General features: G+C 47.0%; 1 protein-coding gene across 2 annotated transcripts in view; it reads left to right on the forward strand.

The window, feature by feature from the left end:
• The window catches only part of NTRK3 (neurotrophic receptor tyrosine kinase 3), a 216243-nt gene extending 200555 nt beyond the window's left edge, over window positions 1-15688 (forward strand). For both annotated transcript variants that reach the window (XM_059858550.1, XM_059858551.1), the window contains one exon: window positions 1368-15688. In XM_059858550.1, the coding sequence (XP_059714533.1) occupies window positions 1368-1553 (186 nt within the window). In that variant the 3' untranslated portion in view covers window positions 1554-15688. The remainder of the gene's footprint in view (window positions 1-1367) is intronic.
• Window positions 15689-16146: the final 458 nt, after the last annotated feature.

The following is a 16146-nucleotide window of genomic DNA, read 5'->3' on the forward strand; positions in this document are numbered from 1 at the left end:
CCCAGCTCCTGGCTGCCAGGACAGGACCAGGAGCAAGCACAAGGCTGGCTGAGCATCACCCCTGCTGCGTGTTGGCATTGGCAAGGCTGGGATGCCACCTGCATAGCCCCATAATCTCACAGCATTTTCAGCAGGTTGTTCCAAAGCTGGGAAAAACCCTCTCTGAGCAGAAGAATGAGGCAGGGCACCACTCAGCCAGTCCATTAACTTCTCTCTATGCCTTTCCTTTGTCCTGTAGAGAAAGAGCCCAGCACAGGGCTCCTGTGCATGTCCAGGATGTCTTGGCAGGAACCATAACTCACCCCCTCCCCACAGTGAGCATCCAGCAGCTCTGTGGCAATGCAGGCTTCTCTTCATGCTGTGCCTTGCTCTCCTTGCTTTCAGCTGGTCCTAATCTCTCCCCTCTGTATTTATATGCAAACAGCACAGTGATAAGTGTCCCTTGAGCTGCGTGGTGGGACCATTACTATTCATAAATGATAAACTCCAAACACCTCTTGCTGGGTGGCTTCAATCCACACACTGCCTGGGACTGGTGTTTATCTGCAGAGCGTGGCAGGCTGCTCACATGCTGCAATGCTGGGACTCATCAACCCCAACCAAGGAGGCCAGGCAGTAATAGTAGCTCTCTGGAAACTCATATTTCCCTTTCCCTTTCATTCATTTCTCCAGTAAACAATATACAAAGAGACCCTTAGGGGAGTCCTTTCCAATGGCATCCCCCCAAAGAGACTTTACTGTTATCCAGGACCTCACATTTTTCTCATTAGCAGCACCAAGCTGACCCAGAACAGACTGATAGCTCTGTAAATTTTTTTTCTCCTTCACAGATGTGATTTGATGTGAAATTTCATTCTTTTAGTTGCTTTTCTGTGTCAGAAAGAGGAGAAATATGTAGGAAAAGATGCTCTGAACTCTTCCTTATAAACCTCTCCTGGGCTTTGCAATGGAACGGACTCTTGGTTTTCAGACAAGAAAAATATCATTTCAGCTGTGCAAAATATTGCTGTACTTTGGGGATTTTAAGGCTTTTTTTCCTTCTTCATTTAGCAAGAAACACTGACATCAAAAATTAAAACCTATTTCATTTGCTTGTGACCTCCTCTTTGGAGAGTGCATTGAGGTAGGTAGGTGTTAAACAGGGAAGGTTTTTGAGATCTGAAAAACTACAGCTGGAGACAAACTCTTCATGGTAAAATCATCATTAGCAACAAACAGGTGATCATTGAGGATGTGCAGATTTGAGATTTGGCTTCTCAGTGCTCCCATTCACTAAATGGTGCCACATCAGCCAAGCAGTATCAGGAACAGGACATCCTCCATAAACTGCCCAGGTGGTGTTCAGTGTTTTCTTCTCTTTCTTTCAGGTCATTGAGTGCATTACCCAAGGCCGAGTTTTGGAGAGGCCCCGAGTCTGCCCCAAGGAGGTTTACGACATCATGTTGGGCTGCTGGCAGAGGGAACCTCAGCAACGGCTCAACATCAAGGAGATCTACAAGATCCTCCATGCTCTGGGCAAGGCCACACCAATCTACCTGGACATCCTTGGCTAGCAGTGGCCACTTGTTGGAAGTCCCTGCTCCTTCCTCCCGTCCTTCCTTCCCTCTCCCACCCCCAAACCCTTTTCCCCTCAGCTCCCAAACAAACATCATATAAACTCAAGTGCCTGCTACACATACAACACTGAAAACAAAAAAAAGCAAAACAAAAAGCAAACCAACAAAAATCCCACAGAACAACAACCTGTAAAGCAGTTTGGCTTATATATATTTATAGATATCTCTCTCTATATAACTACCACACCAATACAGAAAGAAGCTGCTGTTACAGAAAATTGTGAGACTATATAAAAAAAAAAAAAAAGAAACAAAAAAGGGACAAAAAGTACTTAAAAATATATATATAATTAAAAAAAAAAAAAAAAGAGAAAGAAAGGAGAAGGTATCTTTTCCCCGAGCAATCAAGCAGTGAAACGTAACCCTGCTGTGAGCATGGTTCGGGCAGCTGGGCAGGGCTCTAGACTGGCTATGGCAGCGATGCCATCCTGGGCAGGAGCTGCAGGAAGAAAGCCTTGCCCTGGTTGTATGATATGCACTGAATGTGTGAAATCAGTCCTCCCTTTTCGTCCTTGCCTCCCTCCCTCCCTCCTTGCCAGCCCGCAGGTGATGGGCACAAAGCCAGGGCAGTGCCCCTGGATGAACTCTCTTTTACCAACCCCTTCCTCTTAGTCCCTCCTCATCCCTTTCTGCCTTCCTGCCTTTTTCCTCCCTCCTACATTTCAGGACAATTTTTCTAATTTGCTGATTCTTAAATGTATAGACTCAAGGCTTTTGAACACACAGTCAAAGGATTGTGGCACCTACGGGTAAAACACACACTGGGTAAAACACACCAGGGAGCCGCTGCCCTCCTGCAGGCTGCAGGCTCCTGCCCCAGCCCTCCTCTGCCCCAGCCCTCTGCCAGTGCTGGCAGAGCAGCAGGACCAAAGCAGCTGTGCCTGGGAGTCGAGGGGGGGTCCTGGGGACTCGGTCCTGAATCATCCCCAGCCTGCTCCAGTGTGTGAGACAGGAGTGCTGCTCACCCAGGGCGTCCAGTGCAGGCGTCACTTTGGAGGAACAACCCCGCTCCTCTCCACCCTTTATGGCTGTTAGTGGCCATGGGGTTGGTTAGTGGCCATGGGGTTGTTCCCCTGCCCTCAGCTGTCTCCATCAGGGCCAAATTGGCCCCTGGTGTAAACTTTTAGTGAGCAGGGTTGGATCCTTGCTCTCCTCATGGGGGAAAGGCTACAGGGTGCAGACAGCTGGGAGCATGCCTGCAACCCTGCTGGGCATTCTGTGGGGTCAGCATATCCCAGCGCTCTTCCCCCCTATGCTCTCCCCTTCCCCATTCCTGCCCCATGCCTCAGTCCAAGCCTCAGGCACAAGCCAGCGGGGGACAGGGAGGGGGACCAGGCTCGTGAGATGGCTGGGAACCTACCAACACCTGCCTGCAGCTCCCTTGCCATTCTCCTCACGTCCCCATCCCCTGAAAGGATTGATGCATCTGCCTTTGAGCTGTTGTGAAATGCAGAGGCTGAAGAATAGCTCCACAGGCAGCCCCGGGAGGAGGGGGGAAGGAGGGGAAGGTGCCTTCAGGAGCAGACGGCTCAGCGGATGGCCGCAGCGGCCAGCCTTGCATCTCAATGAGGAGAAAGGCCTGGCAGGCAGCAACAGGGGGTGCTGGGGACAGCCAGGGAGAGACAGCAGCATCCTCACTATGGCCGATCTCCCCGGAGCAGAAAATAATCCTGACCTAGGGAAATACTCAGTCAGATGCTGGATCCTGCCTGTCCAGACTGGGCTGAGAATACAAAACATCTCTGGGCCTTTTTTTCATATGGATAATGGAGGATGAGGGGGAACCTCAGCTTGGCAGCTGCTCTCAGGAGGCAGGGAACGGGCGGCACAGGCATTGTCATGGCAATTTTGAGAAGGCAACAACTGCCAGCACAAAAATAGCCTGCTCGGATGTGGCACTTGTGGAGGGCAATGCAGATGGGAGAAGAGGGGACAGAGAAGGGATCTTGGCTCCTTCCCCATGGCCAGAGCAATATTCATGTCCAGGATGCAAGGGGATCTAGGTGACTGGTTATGGCTTGCACTGAAAGGGAAGATTTTGCATCCTCCCCCCATCCCCCATGTCTCCTGACAATCAATATCTCTCACTCATGGCAGTGGCATGGGGTGTCTGATGGTTTCAGACAGGGGCAGGGGACACTGCTGAAGGAGGATTGTGGTGGCAACAGCAGCTGTGGGTTTATTCTGTGTCTGTGTAATGTGCAGTGAGAGCCTGGGGTGGGAGATGGTGGGCGGCAGTAGCCACGTGGGAGTGAGGACACAACATTCCTCTGCCTGTTTGAGAGATCTGGGCTAGTGGGACAGACTCATGCCAATGGGGCCTGGACAGACTGCCACTGAACAGGCACCAGCTGCCCACAGCATCAACAGTGATGGCATGGTCATGGACAAGGCTGTGGGCCAGCACCAGGAGTCCACACACAGGAACATGCTCCCTCTCCATAGCAGGACCTTGTTCTTTTGGAAGAGGATATCCTGCCTATTTAGGTCCAACTTTGAAAGGGGAAAAGACTGATTAAAAGGTTGCTGGCCTCAGCCTGGCTCCCTTTTTCTGCAGGCTGCTTGGCTAAAAGGATTGGAGATTCAGCACAGGGAGAGAACAAGCATGGCTGTTAATTGTCCAGCATCTCCAGGAGAAAACCCTTTCCTGGGGTAGCCTGTCTATTACTCCAGGGGGTTTCTTGCTCGTGCCTCCCAGGCACTGTGCCAGTTGTACAAGGCCACAGTTTTGTCCACCCCTCTCTCTCACTCCCATGCTGTCATTTCTTTTTTGGCTTTTACACTACAAAGTCACCTACAGACACTGGTTCCCATCTGATGAGATTCCCTCATCACAGCTGCACAGCAGCTACATCCTCCCCTCCTCACTTCTTTCCTCCTTCCCCTCCTCCCCAGCACCACCACCCTGCCCCTTCACCACCTCTTTGTACTGTCACAATGAGAAGGTGAGCTCAGGAGCTGAGTGTGACACCGAGACTTGGTGCTGCATGTTTAGGATTAGGTGGCCTGTCAGGAGAGTTTCTGTGTTCCCAGAAGATGGCAAATGACTGAAGAAGGTGGTGAGATGCTCAGGCTCTGGCTGCTTTGCTCTTAGCCCCACCACGGGCAGGGACTGCCTTGGAGAAAGGTCCTTTTGTCAGAGTTAATTGTCAACTGCTGCTCAGAAGAGCTGGATAAGCTGCACTTCTGTGCTGTGACATCTGCTCTGTTGCTGCTCTGGCCCCCTTGGCCTGTCATTGTTGGATGGAGGTTTGTTGGGAGCAAGGAGAAGATTGTTTTTTGTTCAAACACATGACAGAAACTGCTGCATCCCTTTTTGGCATGACAGTTTTGGAGGGGAAGAGGGAAAGCAGCTGTGCTGCATTCCTGGTGAACACCCTGAGACCTCGTTTCCAGAAGCACCTTTCCTGGAGCAGAAGAGAGCTTCCCATCAGCATGGACTGGGGATCTTCCCTGTAGGAAGAAGGCTCTGTGATGGGGCTGTGTGTGAGGAGAAGAAAAGCAGATTTTGGGGGAAACTCTCACAAAGTATCAACATCTGAGTGTTTGGAGTCAAAGAGAAATGAGTTTGTGCTTCTTTATTTCTCAGAGAGACACGTCCCTATGCCCTGCCTCTCCTCAGAGCAGAGAGCTATCCCTGCTGCCTGGGAACATGTCTCAGCTCTGGGGCAAGCCTGGCCAAATTTCCAGCACATCCAGGCAGACCTTCCCACCACCCAGCCTCTTCCATCTGCAGTTTTCTCAAGGGACTTGTGAAAGGGAGCTGGAAGGAACACCAGTCTGAGCAGGGCTGAGAAGGGGCCATAGGGTCTTCCCTGTCCCAGCTGCATGCTGCTCCCTAAAAATTAAAATTGTTTGCACCAACTCAGTCACCCAAGGGTGTCACTGAAGTGATGCTTTCTTGGAAGTGAAGGTGCTATTTTGGTGCATGGTACAGGTGGAAATTTTGTGCCAGGGCTGCAAACTGCAGGCAGTGAATGTGGCTCCAGCCTCAGGGTCTCATCAGTGACCTGGTTTGTTTTCTCCTGCCGTTCTTTTCTTCCCACCCCAGTCTGTCGGGTTGCAAGACAGAAGCTGAAATGTAGCAAAGGGAAGAGATGCAGAGATCTGCCAGACTGAATGGCCATCCTGTCTCCTGCACAACTTGCCCAGCTGGCCTTTTTAGATGTCCCTCAGTGCATGGATTTTGGGGAGTGAAAAAGTCTGAACTGCCTATCCTTGGGTCTTCAGGGTGCTGAATTGCAGATGGGTGACTCTGGGAACTGTGCTGCCCAGACAAATGTGAAAACTGTGGAATGCTTTTAAAGAGGGTGCTTGCTTGAGAGACACCGTTAGCTCTGAGCCGTTTGCTTGTCCCAGGGAGTGGGTGGAACAAGGTGAGAAAATGTGTGGAGGAATAAAAGAACCAAGGAAAGGGAAAAGCTGGTTTTAGAAGGCAACTGAGTATCTTGGGTTGGGAAATCAAGACTTGGGGAGTGTGGTGTAGAATTTTAAGTAGCACAATGGATACGAGCAAAAACAAAAGAAAATAGCAACATACTGCAGCTCCAGGAACAGTTAGCTATGAAACTGGGCAAATACTGGTTTAAAAAGGAGGCAGAAACCAATAAAATCAAGGGACCATTTATGCAGGTGGGAAACGAAGTCACTAGGCTTTGTGCTTTTCTGTGATTTTTTTTTTTCTGTAAGAAAATGCAACTAAAAGAAGGTCTCAAAAGTTATGCTGTTTCAGGGGCACAGACAGAAGTATCACATGAGCTGTTTCCTTTCACATGAAAGGCTCTTATTACCCAGAACTCAAATGTGTAGGTTTCCTTAGTTCAGGATATGGGCTGAAGAACGCAGACACGGTCACCACAAGCCCCCAAACCCAGAGGTAGTTTGGAACACCTGATCAGCATTCATTTGTGTGCCAGTCTGTGTGAAAATTGTTCAGCATATTATCTTAAAAAGGTTTTAAAAATCTTTCTAGTTTCCTCCCTCCCCAGGGAGTATCTACATCCTTTCCTGGTCTGGCCAGGAATCAGCTGAAGCACTACAGCCATGGCTTGTACCCAAAGTCTTTGCAACAGCTTTAGGTGTGTTCTCTGGTTGTAAGGCAATGATGAGAATAAGCAAGGGGAATAAAGGAGATCCTGGCTGTGATACCACGCTGTGGTGGCTGCTCTGATAGCTGGAAGGCTCTGGACATCAACAGGGCTGCTCTGCTATGGGACTCACAGGCACAGGAGTGTCTTGGTGCAACACAAAAGTCTTGTTCTCCATTTAGGTTCAGTGGCTTTCTGATGGACGGTGGGTTCATGGAGCCTTGGCATATGGTGGTGTGACCAAATGAGTACCAAAAGCAGAAGATGAGAAAATTCCCTCCTCAGCACTGCTTTTCAGCAGTGGACAGACTTGCTTAACTCTAAGGTAGCTTCTCCACTCCTGCACCAAGGCATTTCTTACATCAGTACCCATTTAATGTTCACATAGCTGCTAAATCCTAAAAATTCTTTTCCCTTTGCTGCTGTCCTTGAAAGTAGAGATATTGAATTTCGAGCCTGGAGAATGTAGGTGTTTTCTAAACATCTGTCCTGGCTGGCAGTGTCATAAATGACACAGGCAGAGATGTCAGTCGCTGCTCTGGCAGGAATGGAGGAGCATTACATCTCTCCTGTGCCTCTTTTTAATTTCCAATGCAACACTGAGCCATGAAACCGCTCCCTCAGAGAAGTGATTGGAGTCCCATTGCTTGCAATTTTGAAAAACTGAACTGAGGAAAGAGATAAGAGACTGAAGAGAAGGAAGAACAAAATATTCCAGCTTTCCCCAACAGTTAAGTAAGCTGGTAGGTCGGTTTCATGTTGGTGGCTTGGGTTTCTCACAGACCCAATCTGAGAGCTCTTTTTAAACTAAAGAAAGACCATTGGTTCCTCCTCCCTTCTGCTAGTCACACAATTTTAGCATTTCTGCAAGGGGAAGAGGCATCACAAATCTAACCTTCACTTCCCCACACTGTCAGGAGTCCTCCACAGGAACTGCTCTCCCTCCCAGCACAAGTGACTGATCCCACTGCTGAAAACTGGAGCAGTTGTTCTGAGGGGGAGTTTAACTGCTGAACTACTGGCAGCTTAGGACAAGGTCCCAGCAGGGAAGGCCTGAAATACCTCTAAAGAAAATCATAGCTCTGGGCGGTCCAAATGTCTTCTTGCATGTTTTCTCTTGCTCTCTGCTGGCTTCCAGCCTCTCCAGTCTTTGCTGCTTGATACTCAGAGAACTGAGTTTCTGCATTCCCTCCCTTTACTGAGCTCAGAGGACTGGTGAAGCAGTTTGATTTCAATGTGGTAGGTGAGATTAGATTTCTCCCTCCATGCCCTCTTCTTTTTCTCCCTGTGCAGCTCCTGTCCTTGCAGTTCTCAGGACTTGACTAGCAGAGTTTTTAAATGAAGTGAAAGTCTTAATGTGAGGTGAATCCCAAGACCACAAACAGTTTGGACTTCAAACAGTGAGAAAATTGGCGCCGGATGATTCCGCACACAAAGCAGAAAACTTTCATTTCCTGCAGGCAGGATGGAATTGACTGTTATATTAAGACTTCAGAAGGAGCACTGCCCCGGAGTAATTTCACTGCTGTCAGGCAGTGTTGACATCTAGATTAACCTCTGTGCAGTGAATTTTACAGCAACGCTCATTGTAATGCATGTGGGGTATCTCCTGTAAATCCCAGCTGAAGCCCACAGTGTCCCACCCATCTGCACAGGAGGAAGGGTTGGGGAGCAGCTGCTATCATTTCTGACCCCAGCAAAGCATGACTCCAACCTCATCCAGGCCAGTTCTGCTGAAACTGATTTTCTGCTGTGCTAAAGTGACAATAGCTCCAGCCTGTATTTTTTTCCTTCTAATTCCCCAAAGAGGTTTACATCACAAGGCTGAAATTTTTGCCAGTGACAAACAGCTCCCTTCATGTATCCAGCCAGCAGTACAGTCCTAATTAAAAGGCACTAGTTAACTAGAGGCAATTAGCTGCTTGCACTGATTAATTCCAAGACATACAATCCCCAAACACAAAGCTCTGATCGGATGTGATCTAAACGGCAGACAAACTCCCAGCTGATGTGAGAAGGTGGCATCCAATCCTACTCACCAGCACACAGGCACACAGTGAACGCTGCCTACCAAACCAAAACTGCATGAATTAAAGAAATTCACACAGTTAACTCTGTGAAACTCAGAGGACATTGCAAAAGAAGCCCTTTGGTTCTAGAAATGAATGCTCCTGCTGCTGATAAGTTGAAAGCATAGGCCTGCCCTAAGTCTTTCTGTCTTGTGCTGTAGGAGGAGATTGAGTAGTGGGATTTCCCAGGTAGGACCACAACAGCTTCTTCACTTTTGTGTTGGCAGAGACAATCCTGCCTGTGGTTCTTAAGATGCATCTCTGAGATTCACTTTGGGAAAAAAAAGCACTAGCATGTAAAAAAAAAAAATAGAAAAGGAAGAGAAGGTTTCTTTGTGTGTTTTTGCCATACCTGCTTATTGATACACTTATTTTCCTCAGATGTTGCTCTGCAGTCATCTGCAGGATATTCTAGGCAAGAGGAAAGCTGACAGGGGCTGAAGAGATCAACCACTAGCCCTAAGGGCAAAATCCCAATAGTACTTCTAGAAATCTCTTTCAGAACCCATCTCTCCTCTCACCCACAGCTCTTCACAGTAGCCTTACCATTATATTTGCCAAAGGTTTTGGACAGCCTGTGGAGAGGTGACATATCTTCAGTTTCTCCTCATCTTCAGGAGGAATTGTGACATTTCTGTAATTCGACCCATCAGGAAGATTCCTTCAAACTAACATTTATTACCTCCAATCAGAATACAGCTGAAAAGGCTACCCAAGGTTATAGAAAAGGTCGAGCTCTTGCTTTGGACTGGAATTTGCTTTGGAAGGAATTTGATGGACCAATTTAACCACCACAGCACATCAAAACCTGGTGGCTTCATTTAAAAAGTAATCAGTATTGTATTTCGCTTTAGACATCCGTGCATTAGTGTTCTGCAAATATGATTTCCTCTTTGTTTGCATTATTGATGCCATAAAATGTCAGACACATTAAAGAAAAAAAAAAAGGAGGCCAACCTTTGGGGTTTGGAATGATTCTAGCTGAATTGCAGTTGGGTTACTTTCCTTTTTATTTCCCATGGCAGCGATGCACTGTTACTCATTCTGCTATTGTTTTACAAAGAGTTCTCAGTAAGTGTATTTATTCAGCCAACCATATTTCAGGAAACACATAACCTTGATATTTTTTCCTGTACGTGGCAGCATGTGTGAATGTGTGCTGGGGAGAGGAGGGGAGGTGGAGCTTTTGACAAGAGCCCTCCCATGTCTGGTAGTGTGTTGGCTTTGTGCAATGCTGCATGAATCCCTCCTGCTCAGGTGCCTGGCTTGATTTAACCTCAAGAACTGACTTTTGCAATCAGGGTTTGAGGTCTTCTGCTTTAGCACTGCCCAGAATCTGTCATCTGCTCTCACCATTCAGCCGCCATCTGCTATCCACAGAGGTTCCTAGATGTCTATGCCACAGAGATTACACAGTAATTGAGTCTCAGGCATGCGATAGAGGAGTTTTAGCTCATTCTGATCCTGGACCAGCAGCAAGTTTGCTGATTTAGCTTGGTTCCCACCCAAGGTTCGCTGACTACAGTTCCCAAGACAAATAGTCATAGCTGCTCAGTGCTGTTTCTCACAGACCATTACAAGTACAGGCCTTGGAGGCTGTAGCTCTCTGCCTCACCTCTCTATAATGAATGCGGATCCATTTTTCAGTGATCCTGGGAATTTTTTTGAAGGATATTCTCCCTCCTAAAATCTAAGAAATTCTCAAGCGTTCTCTCTTGTTGAAAAGTGAAGAAATAAGGTGGAAATATCTCCCCTGTGTAGAGATTTTCATCAGTGGTAAAATTTCAGCTTTTCCTCCCAGTGACTTGGGTGCAGGAGGAGAAGAATACAATGGAGCAGTCTAAGGAAGGGACTCAGCTAGGACCCAGACTGCAAAGTCATCTGTTCACCTACTGAGCCATGGCCAGTTTCATACAGGAAGAGATCCCCAGCTTTTCTTGAGCTTCAGATTCCTGCCCAGCTCTCTTGTTTCTATTCCAGTTCTGAGGAATGACCGTCAGATGACCTTCAGATCTCCTTATCTCCACAGATCCTTGCCAGGGCTATCCAAACAGCCCAAAGAAGTGATGACAGGGGCTGAATGGGTGTGTAATTCAGTGTCTTTCTCTCCTTTTTCATCAGGGGCAGAGATAGTGAAAATGACAGAACAGAAAAATTATTTTCCCCAACAGCAGTGATCCAGTTTCTCTTTAAACTCTGATATTTAAGATGCCATACAGCAGTACCTATAAATATGCCTTGAAATGTTGAATGAGCACACGAGTATATTTGATTTTGTTTTTATGCCTATAATTTCTCTCACCAAGAATTCAGCCGTTACTCAGCTCCCAGCAGGTTGTTCTGATTGCTGGAGAGATGGTTGGGATTGATTCTGGCTGTGACCTGCTCCAGTCCAGCCTCATTCTTATGTAGCTAGATTGAAACAATAGAAATCAGCAAGAGACTGAATTGTTGTTCCTGTGAAAATGAACCTTCTTGTGCAACTCCAGGCTAAATGTAGAAGGCGTTGATGACCCACAACTTTGAACTCAGTAAAGGCCGCAGGTACTGAGAGGCACTGAACAGATGTTAGGAACAGAATGGCAGGAGAAAGAGAAATGCTGCAAGAGGAAAAAAAAAACCAAACCAACAAACATTACATCAGAAAAGACAGTGGTTGGTTTACAATATAAGAAAATCCACTTCTGTGCATGAGAAAAGACACAGAATACTCACCCTGGTAACCAAGAACATTGGCCACCAGGACAAGAGCAGCTCAAACCCCCTCTCACTTTTAATTTCCTTCTTCTCCTGCTAATGCAGAACAAATCCTGGCTTATGGCCTTCCTGGAAACTGAAATTAAGAGGCAGATTTGGGAGAGGATGAGAGGGACTGAATCCTGCTGGATGATACAACAGTTTTAAAGCCCAGGACCTCTCAGTAGCAAGTTCCTGGTGTGCCCTTTCTTGGATTTTTTTTTTTTTTTAATTACAAACCTTAATTGCTTCAAGAAGTGTTCACAAAGAGCCTAAAACAGTTCAGTCCCTGGTCTCTTGGTAAGGTGGAGATTTCGGCAGACGGACAGACGTCCTGAACCGCGTCCCTGCGGATCAGCACCGCGGACAGCGGCACCGCCCGCGCTGCGCCCGGCCCGGCGCTGCGGCCGCCGCCGGAGGAGGAACCCGCCTCCCACGGAGGAACCTCACTTCTGGAATGGTCATGCCCACACTGCCCAGGGAACTGCTGTCTCACCCGTCCTTCGTTTCTCCCATGTTTTTTTCCAGTGTGAAATCATTATCTGGTATCTTGTTTTCAAGTGATGGAAGAGGGATGGTTTAAAACACAAACCAATCATTCTAATGCAAGGGAGAACCGTTTTGTCCTTCAGAGTTAAATTCTCTGCCCCACTTTTTGCTGCACTGGTGTTTCACCTACGAAGGCTCCATCTCTAGTTGGGATTGTGAAAGGCTCTTATCTTCTCATCCATTGAGACAGTTTGACAAATGGAGAGATATTACCCTGGTAGCCCTTTAGAAACAGAATCCTTATTTTATTGGAAGCATCATGTGATTCAGATTTCAGCCATCAATTGCATTTACTGTTGGTAAAGGGTAAACAGACAAATCTCTCGGAAAATTGCAAGTAAGGGACATATAAATGACACTGTGGCCACTGGAAGTTATGTTCACAAAAAATAAAAAAGGAGAAGCCATAGTAGAGGGTTGTCAGAATCATAGAATCATGGAATGGTTTGGGTTGGAAGAGACCTTAACAATCACCTAGTTTCAACACCCCTACCATGGGCAGGAACATTTTCCACCTGACCAGGTTGCACAAAACCCTGTCCATTCTGGCCTTGAAGAGTCAAAGATGAAGAGCCATGAAGACACCAACAGGCAGGGCCCCAAATGGAGAAGCAGTCTTAACTCACAGAGGAAAAAAAGGCAAGTGTCAGCATTTGTCTTGCTCAGGCTGCATATTTGGGATTTCATCCCACAGGTATTCCTGGATCACACTAAGGAAGCTATACCCTCAAATTAGGGTTGAATGTCTCCTGGACCTATTCATCCTGGTGAGAAGCTGTTGGGCTGGAGCATGAAGGCTCATTAACATGCCTGAAAAATTTAGTGTGAAGAAGAAGAGCCAGAAAAACAGGCCAGAAAGTTGGGCTATTCCCCCCACTCAACATATGCTGCTTTCTAGAAGCACTTTCCTCTGTATCCCACCTCCCACACACTCCCCAGCTGTGACTGGAAGTTACTACAATGGGACATGTGGATGGACACTCAGAGACAGAGAGGACTGGGAAGTGTCTGAGAAACAAGACTTCAAAACTTGTAAGTAGCAGTACTGAAAATGAGGGATTAAGGCCAGACTTGTGGTGCTTAGGGCTGTCTGGGAGTCAGGAAGGATGAGCTTGCAGAGGATGGCAAAGATAATTTAATAAGGGGCTTGGAGAACAAATGATGCTAAGATGAGGAATCAAAGAAGCCTACTGGGACACGGGAAGAGCAAGGAAATGGACAAGGATTTGATTTCCAGTGAAGGGTCAGTGATCAAGAGAGTGGTGAAAGTCAGATAGGACCTGTGGTGAAGCAGAAGAGAGCCCTGGTTGGGGAAGAACTATGGATGTGAGGAAAGGGTCCCCACAGAATGATGTGTGCTCATCCAAGTGGGTCCTGAAGGTTTCTCCAAACCTACAGTTCTGCTGGGCTTCCTACAGGCCCCCAATTTCTGCATCAAACCCAACAAACACCATAACTTTAACAGCATTCATTTTGCTCTCTGACAGCTCTGGTTTCAGTACTTACAGTCTAAATTGTTTTAGTTTCCCTCAATCCTCCCGTTCAACCCCCACAACCAGCTAATTCCTTGTGTGAAGGAGAATTGGCTTTTTTTTAAAGTTTTCTATTATTTTTTCCCAGAAGTGTCCATTAAATTTTCAGCTAAACTGTAAGGCAATTTTTTGCATGAGAGCTTTACATAGATAGGCTTAAAGCAGAACAAAAATAAATAAATAACTATACTAAATTACCTCCCCCTCCCCCACATGTCTTAATGAAGTGCTGTTTTACATAAGTTATTTCAAGAGAAATGAAGTATTTTTGGGCAGGAAAGCAATCAACATTTATTTAAGTTTCCAGGAGTGTTGCAACTCCCTCTGAATCTTCTGGGTCAGGCAAGGAGGCAAGTTTTCCACAGGTAAAGATTGAGGATACACAGCCTTCTTGGGTGAAGGCTGTCTTGGGGTGTTCAGGCTGTGCTTGGGAATGTTTTTAGGGACTGCATTGGGCACTTGCCTCTGGTAATTTCTCCAGGGTTTGTGTGTTGAAGCAGTGCTGTCTGTCAGTGGTTTGTGTGGCAGCATGAAGCCTAGGCAGAAATATCGTTCTGATTTCCTGTGCTGGCCTCAAAAAAAACCCCCATGCACCTTCCAGAAATCTGCAAGGGGAGACCTAATTTCTAGGCAACTGCTCCTCCTCCCAGCTGAACTGCCCTTCAGCAGTGCAGGCAGGCTTGGTCCCCAGAAGGTGCAGCTCCACAGCTCACTCTGGCAGGTACCAGACCACCTCTCTGGTACTGAGAGAAGGATGGGGCTACAGCTCAGAGGAAAGGCAATTTGCTGACATTTGTGTTGTTACTATTATTTAAACCAGCTTATTTTAATCTCTGCTAATGTCATGGAAAGACTGCACGAGCAGAGAACAATCCCTCTGGTGATCTATGTTGAATTGATTTCTATTTTTTGGCAGCCTTTTTTTACACTATGCACTAATCCACGTTTGCTTAGTCTGGGGCTTCTTTTGCATCTTTTGAGCCCTATTTGCCATTTTGCAAGTGAATTGGTGGTTCTCAATCTTCTCCAAACTGCAGTCGTCCCTTCTCCAAACCAAAATTCACCATTTTCTCCTGCTGGGAACAAGCCAGGTTATCCCTTCAGGGAGAATCTGGTGAGAGCAAGGAAGCTGTGATCTCTGCCTGCCCACCCCACCTCCACTGGCTCCAACTCAGAGGATGAAGAACTCTGGTCTGAGTTTTGGCCAAGGTAGGGTCCCTGCTTGTCCCCTGCCTGCCACATCATGTGCATCAAGCTACCCTGGAAGGGGATGACTGATACAGCATTAGTCACACTTACATGAAGAATTTTTTTAAATTAAGAATTTGCAGTGAGGTCCAGGGACCTGTCAAAGTGCTGAGGTATTTACCCTCCCCAGACCTTCCCTTCCTTCCTGCCCTGCTTTGGCCCTTCCTCTCTCCCCAGCCTTGAAATGAAACAGAAAATTATTTTTTTAAAACTGTGTTGATAATTTATGTTTAGTATAAAGGATGATTTAATGGCATCACCAAAGGTCATTTTTTTCATCTCCGTGTTACTACCCCAGCCCCAGAGGCTGTGCATCCCCTCTTTCCCATAACTCCACTGCCCTCCCTTCCATCCACCTCACCCATCCTCTGTCATCACCCCACCCCAGCGTTCCACGCACCCGACACCCGCTCCAGGTTCAGCCAATGGCCGATGGAGAACAGAGATTTCAAACTGAAACCTCCACTCCAGACCACCCCCAACTGAAACCATCTCCACCCTGAAAACAGTCAGTTGCTGCAAACGACAGGCAGACTCATTTCTTGAACTATGTAAGGTTTTTTTTAAAGCCTTTTATACCTATTTACGTGTGCGCGTGCGTGCACCGAGGGTGCACAGCGGTACCTGTGTGCACAAATGCACACGAATCTCTCTCTCAAGTATAAATATATTGTATGTTAGAGCTGTAAATACTCCTTGGTCAAGTGTCTATGTCTTCTTCAAGGTATCATATCCTCAGTGTTACGTTAACAACTCCATTTATTGATTGATGAAACTATGTGTAGACCTGTACCCTCCTGACATAGTTTATGTAGCTCTCTCTTCTCAAATAAAGTACAAAACTACCACCAGCAGGTCCTCCTCTCCTCTTTGTTCTGTGTTGAACATTCAGCTTTAACTCATAGAAACCTGACACTTAAAATTTATGCACTTTTCAGCTATCCCAACAGTACAGAAACCGTCACATGATGTTTCAGGAATTTTATTTGCTGGTCAGGCCAGTAAGAGTTGCTAACAAAAGGTGATAATCTGTAGGTAAAATGCTGTCCAAGCTGCAGTAAATTATGATCTTTGCACTGATCCGATTCATCCTTCCCACCTACCTTCAGGTGCACCTTGCACCAATCACAGCTCCCTTCATCCTGGTGGAGACAGCAGGAGTCCATCCTCCTCCTCCCCCTTTGGTGGATCTCTGCACCATTACATCAACCAGCCCTCCCAGAGTGCAGAAATTTTCTCTTGGCTTAGAAGGATCCAGTCTCTTCTCTGTCATGCTGTTGGCTTGTTGCTGCTTGGATTGCTCAGCACC

This window comes from Haemorhous mexicanus, chromosome 13, assembly GCF_027477595.1.
Source record: "Haemorhous mexicanus isolate bHaeMex1 chromosome 13, bHaeMex1.pri, whole genome shotgun sequence".
Classification (NCBI taxonomy): Eukaryota; Metazoa; Chordata; class Aves; order Passeriformes; family Fringillidae; genus Haemorhous; species Haemorhous mexicanus.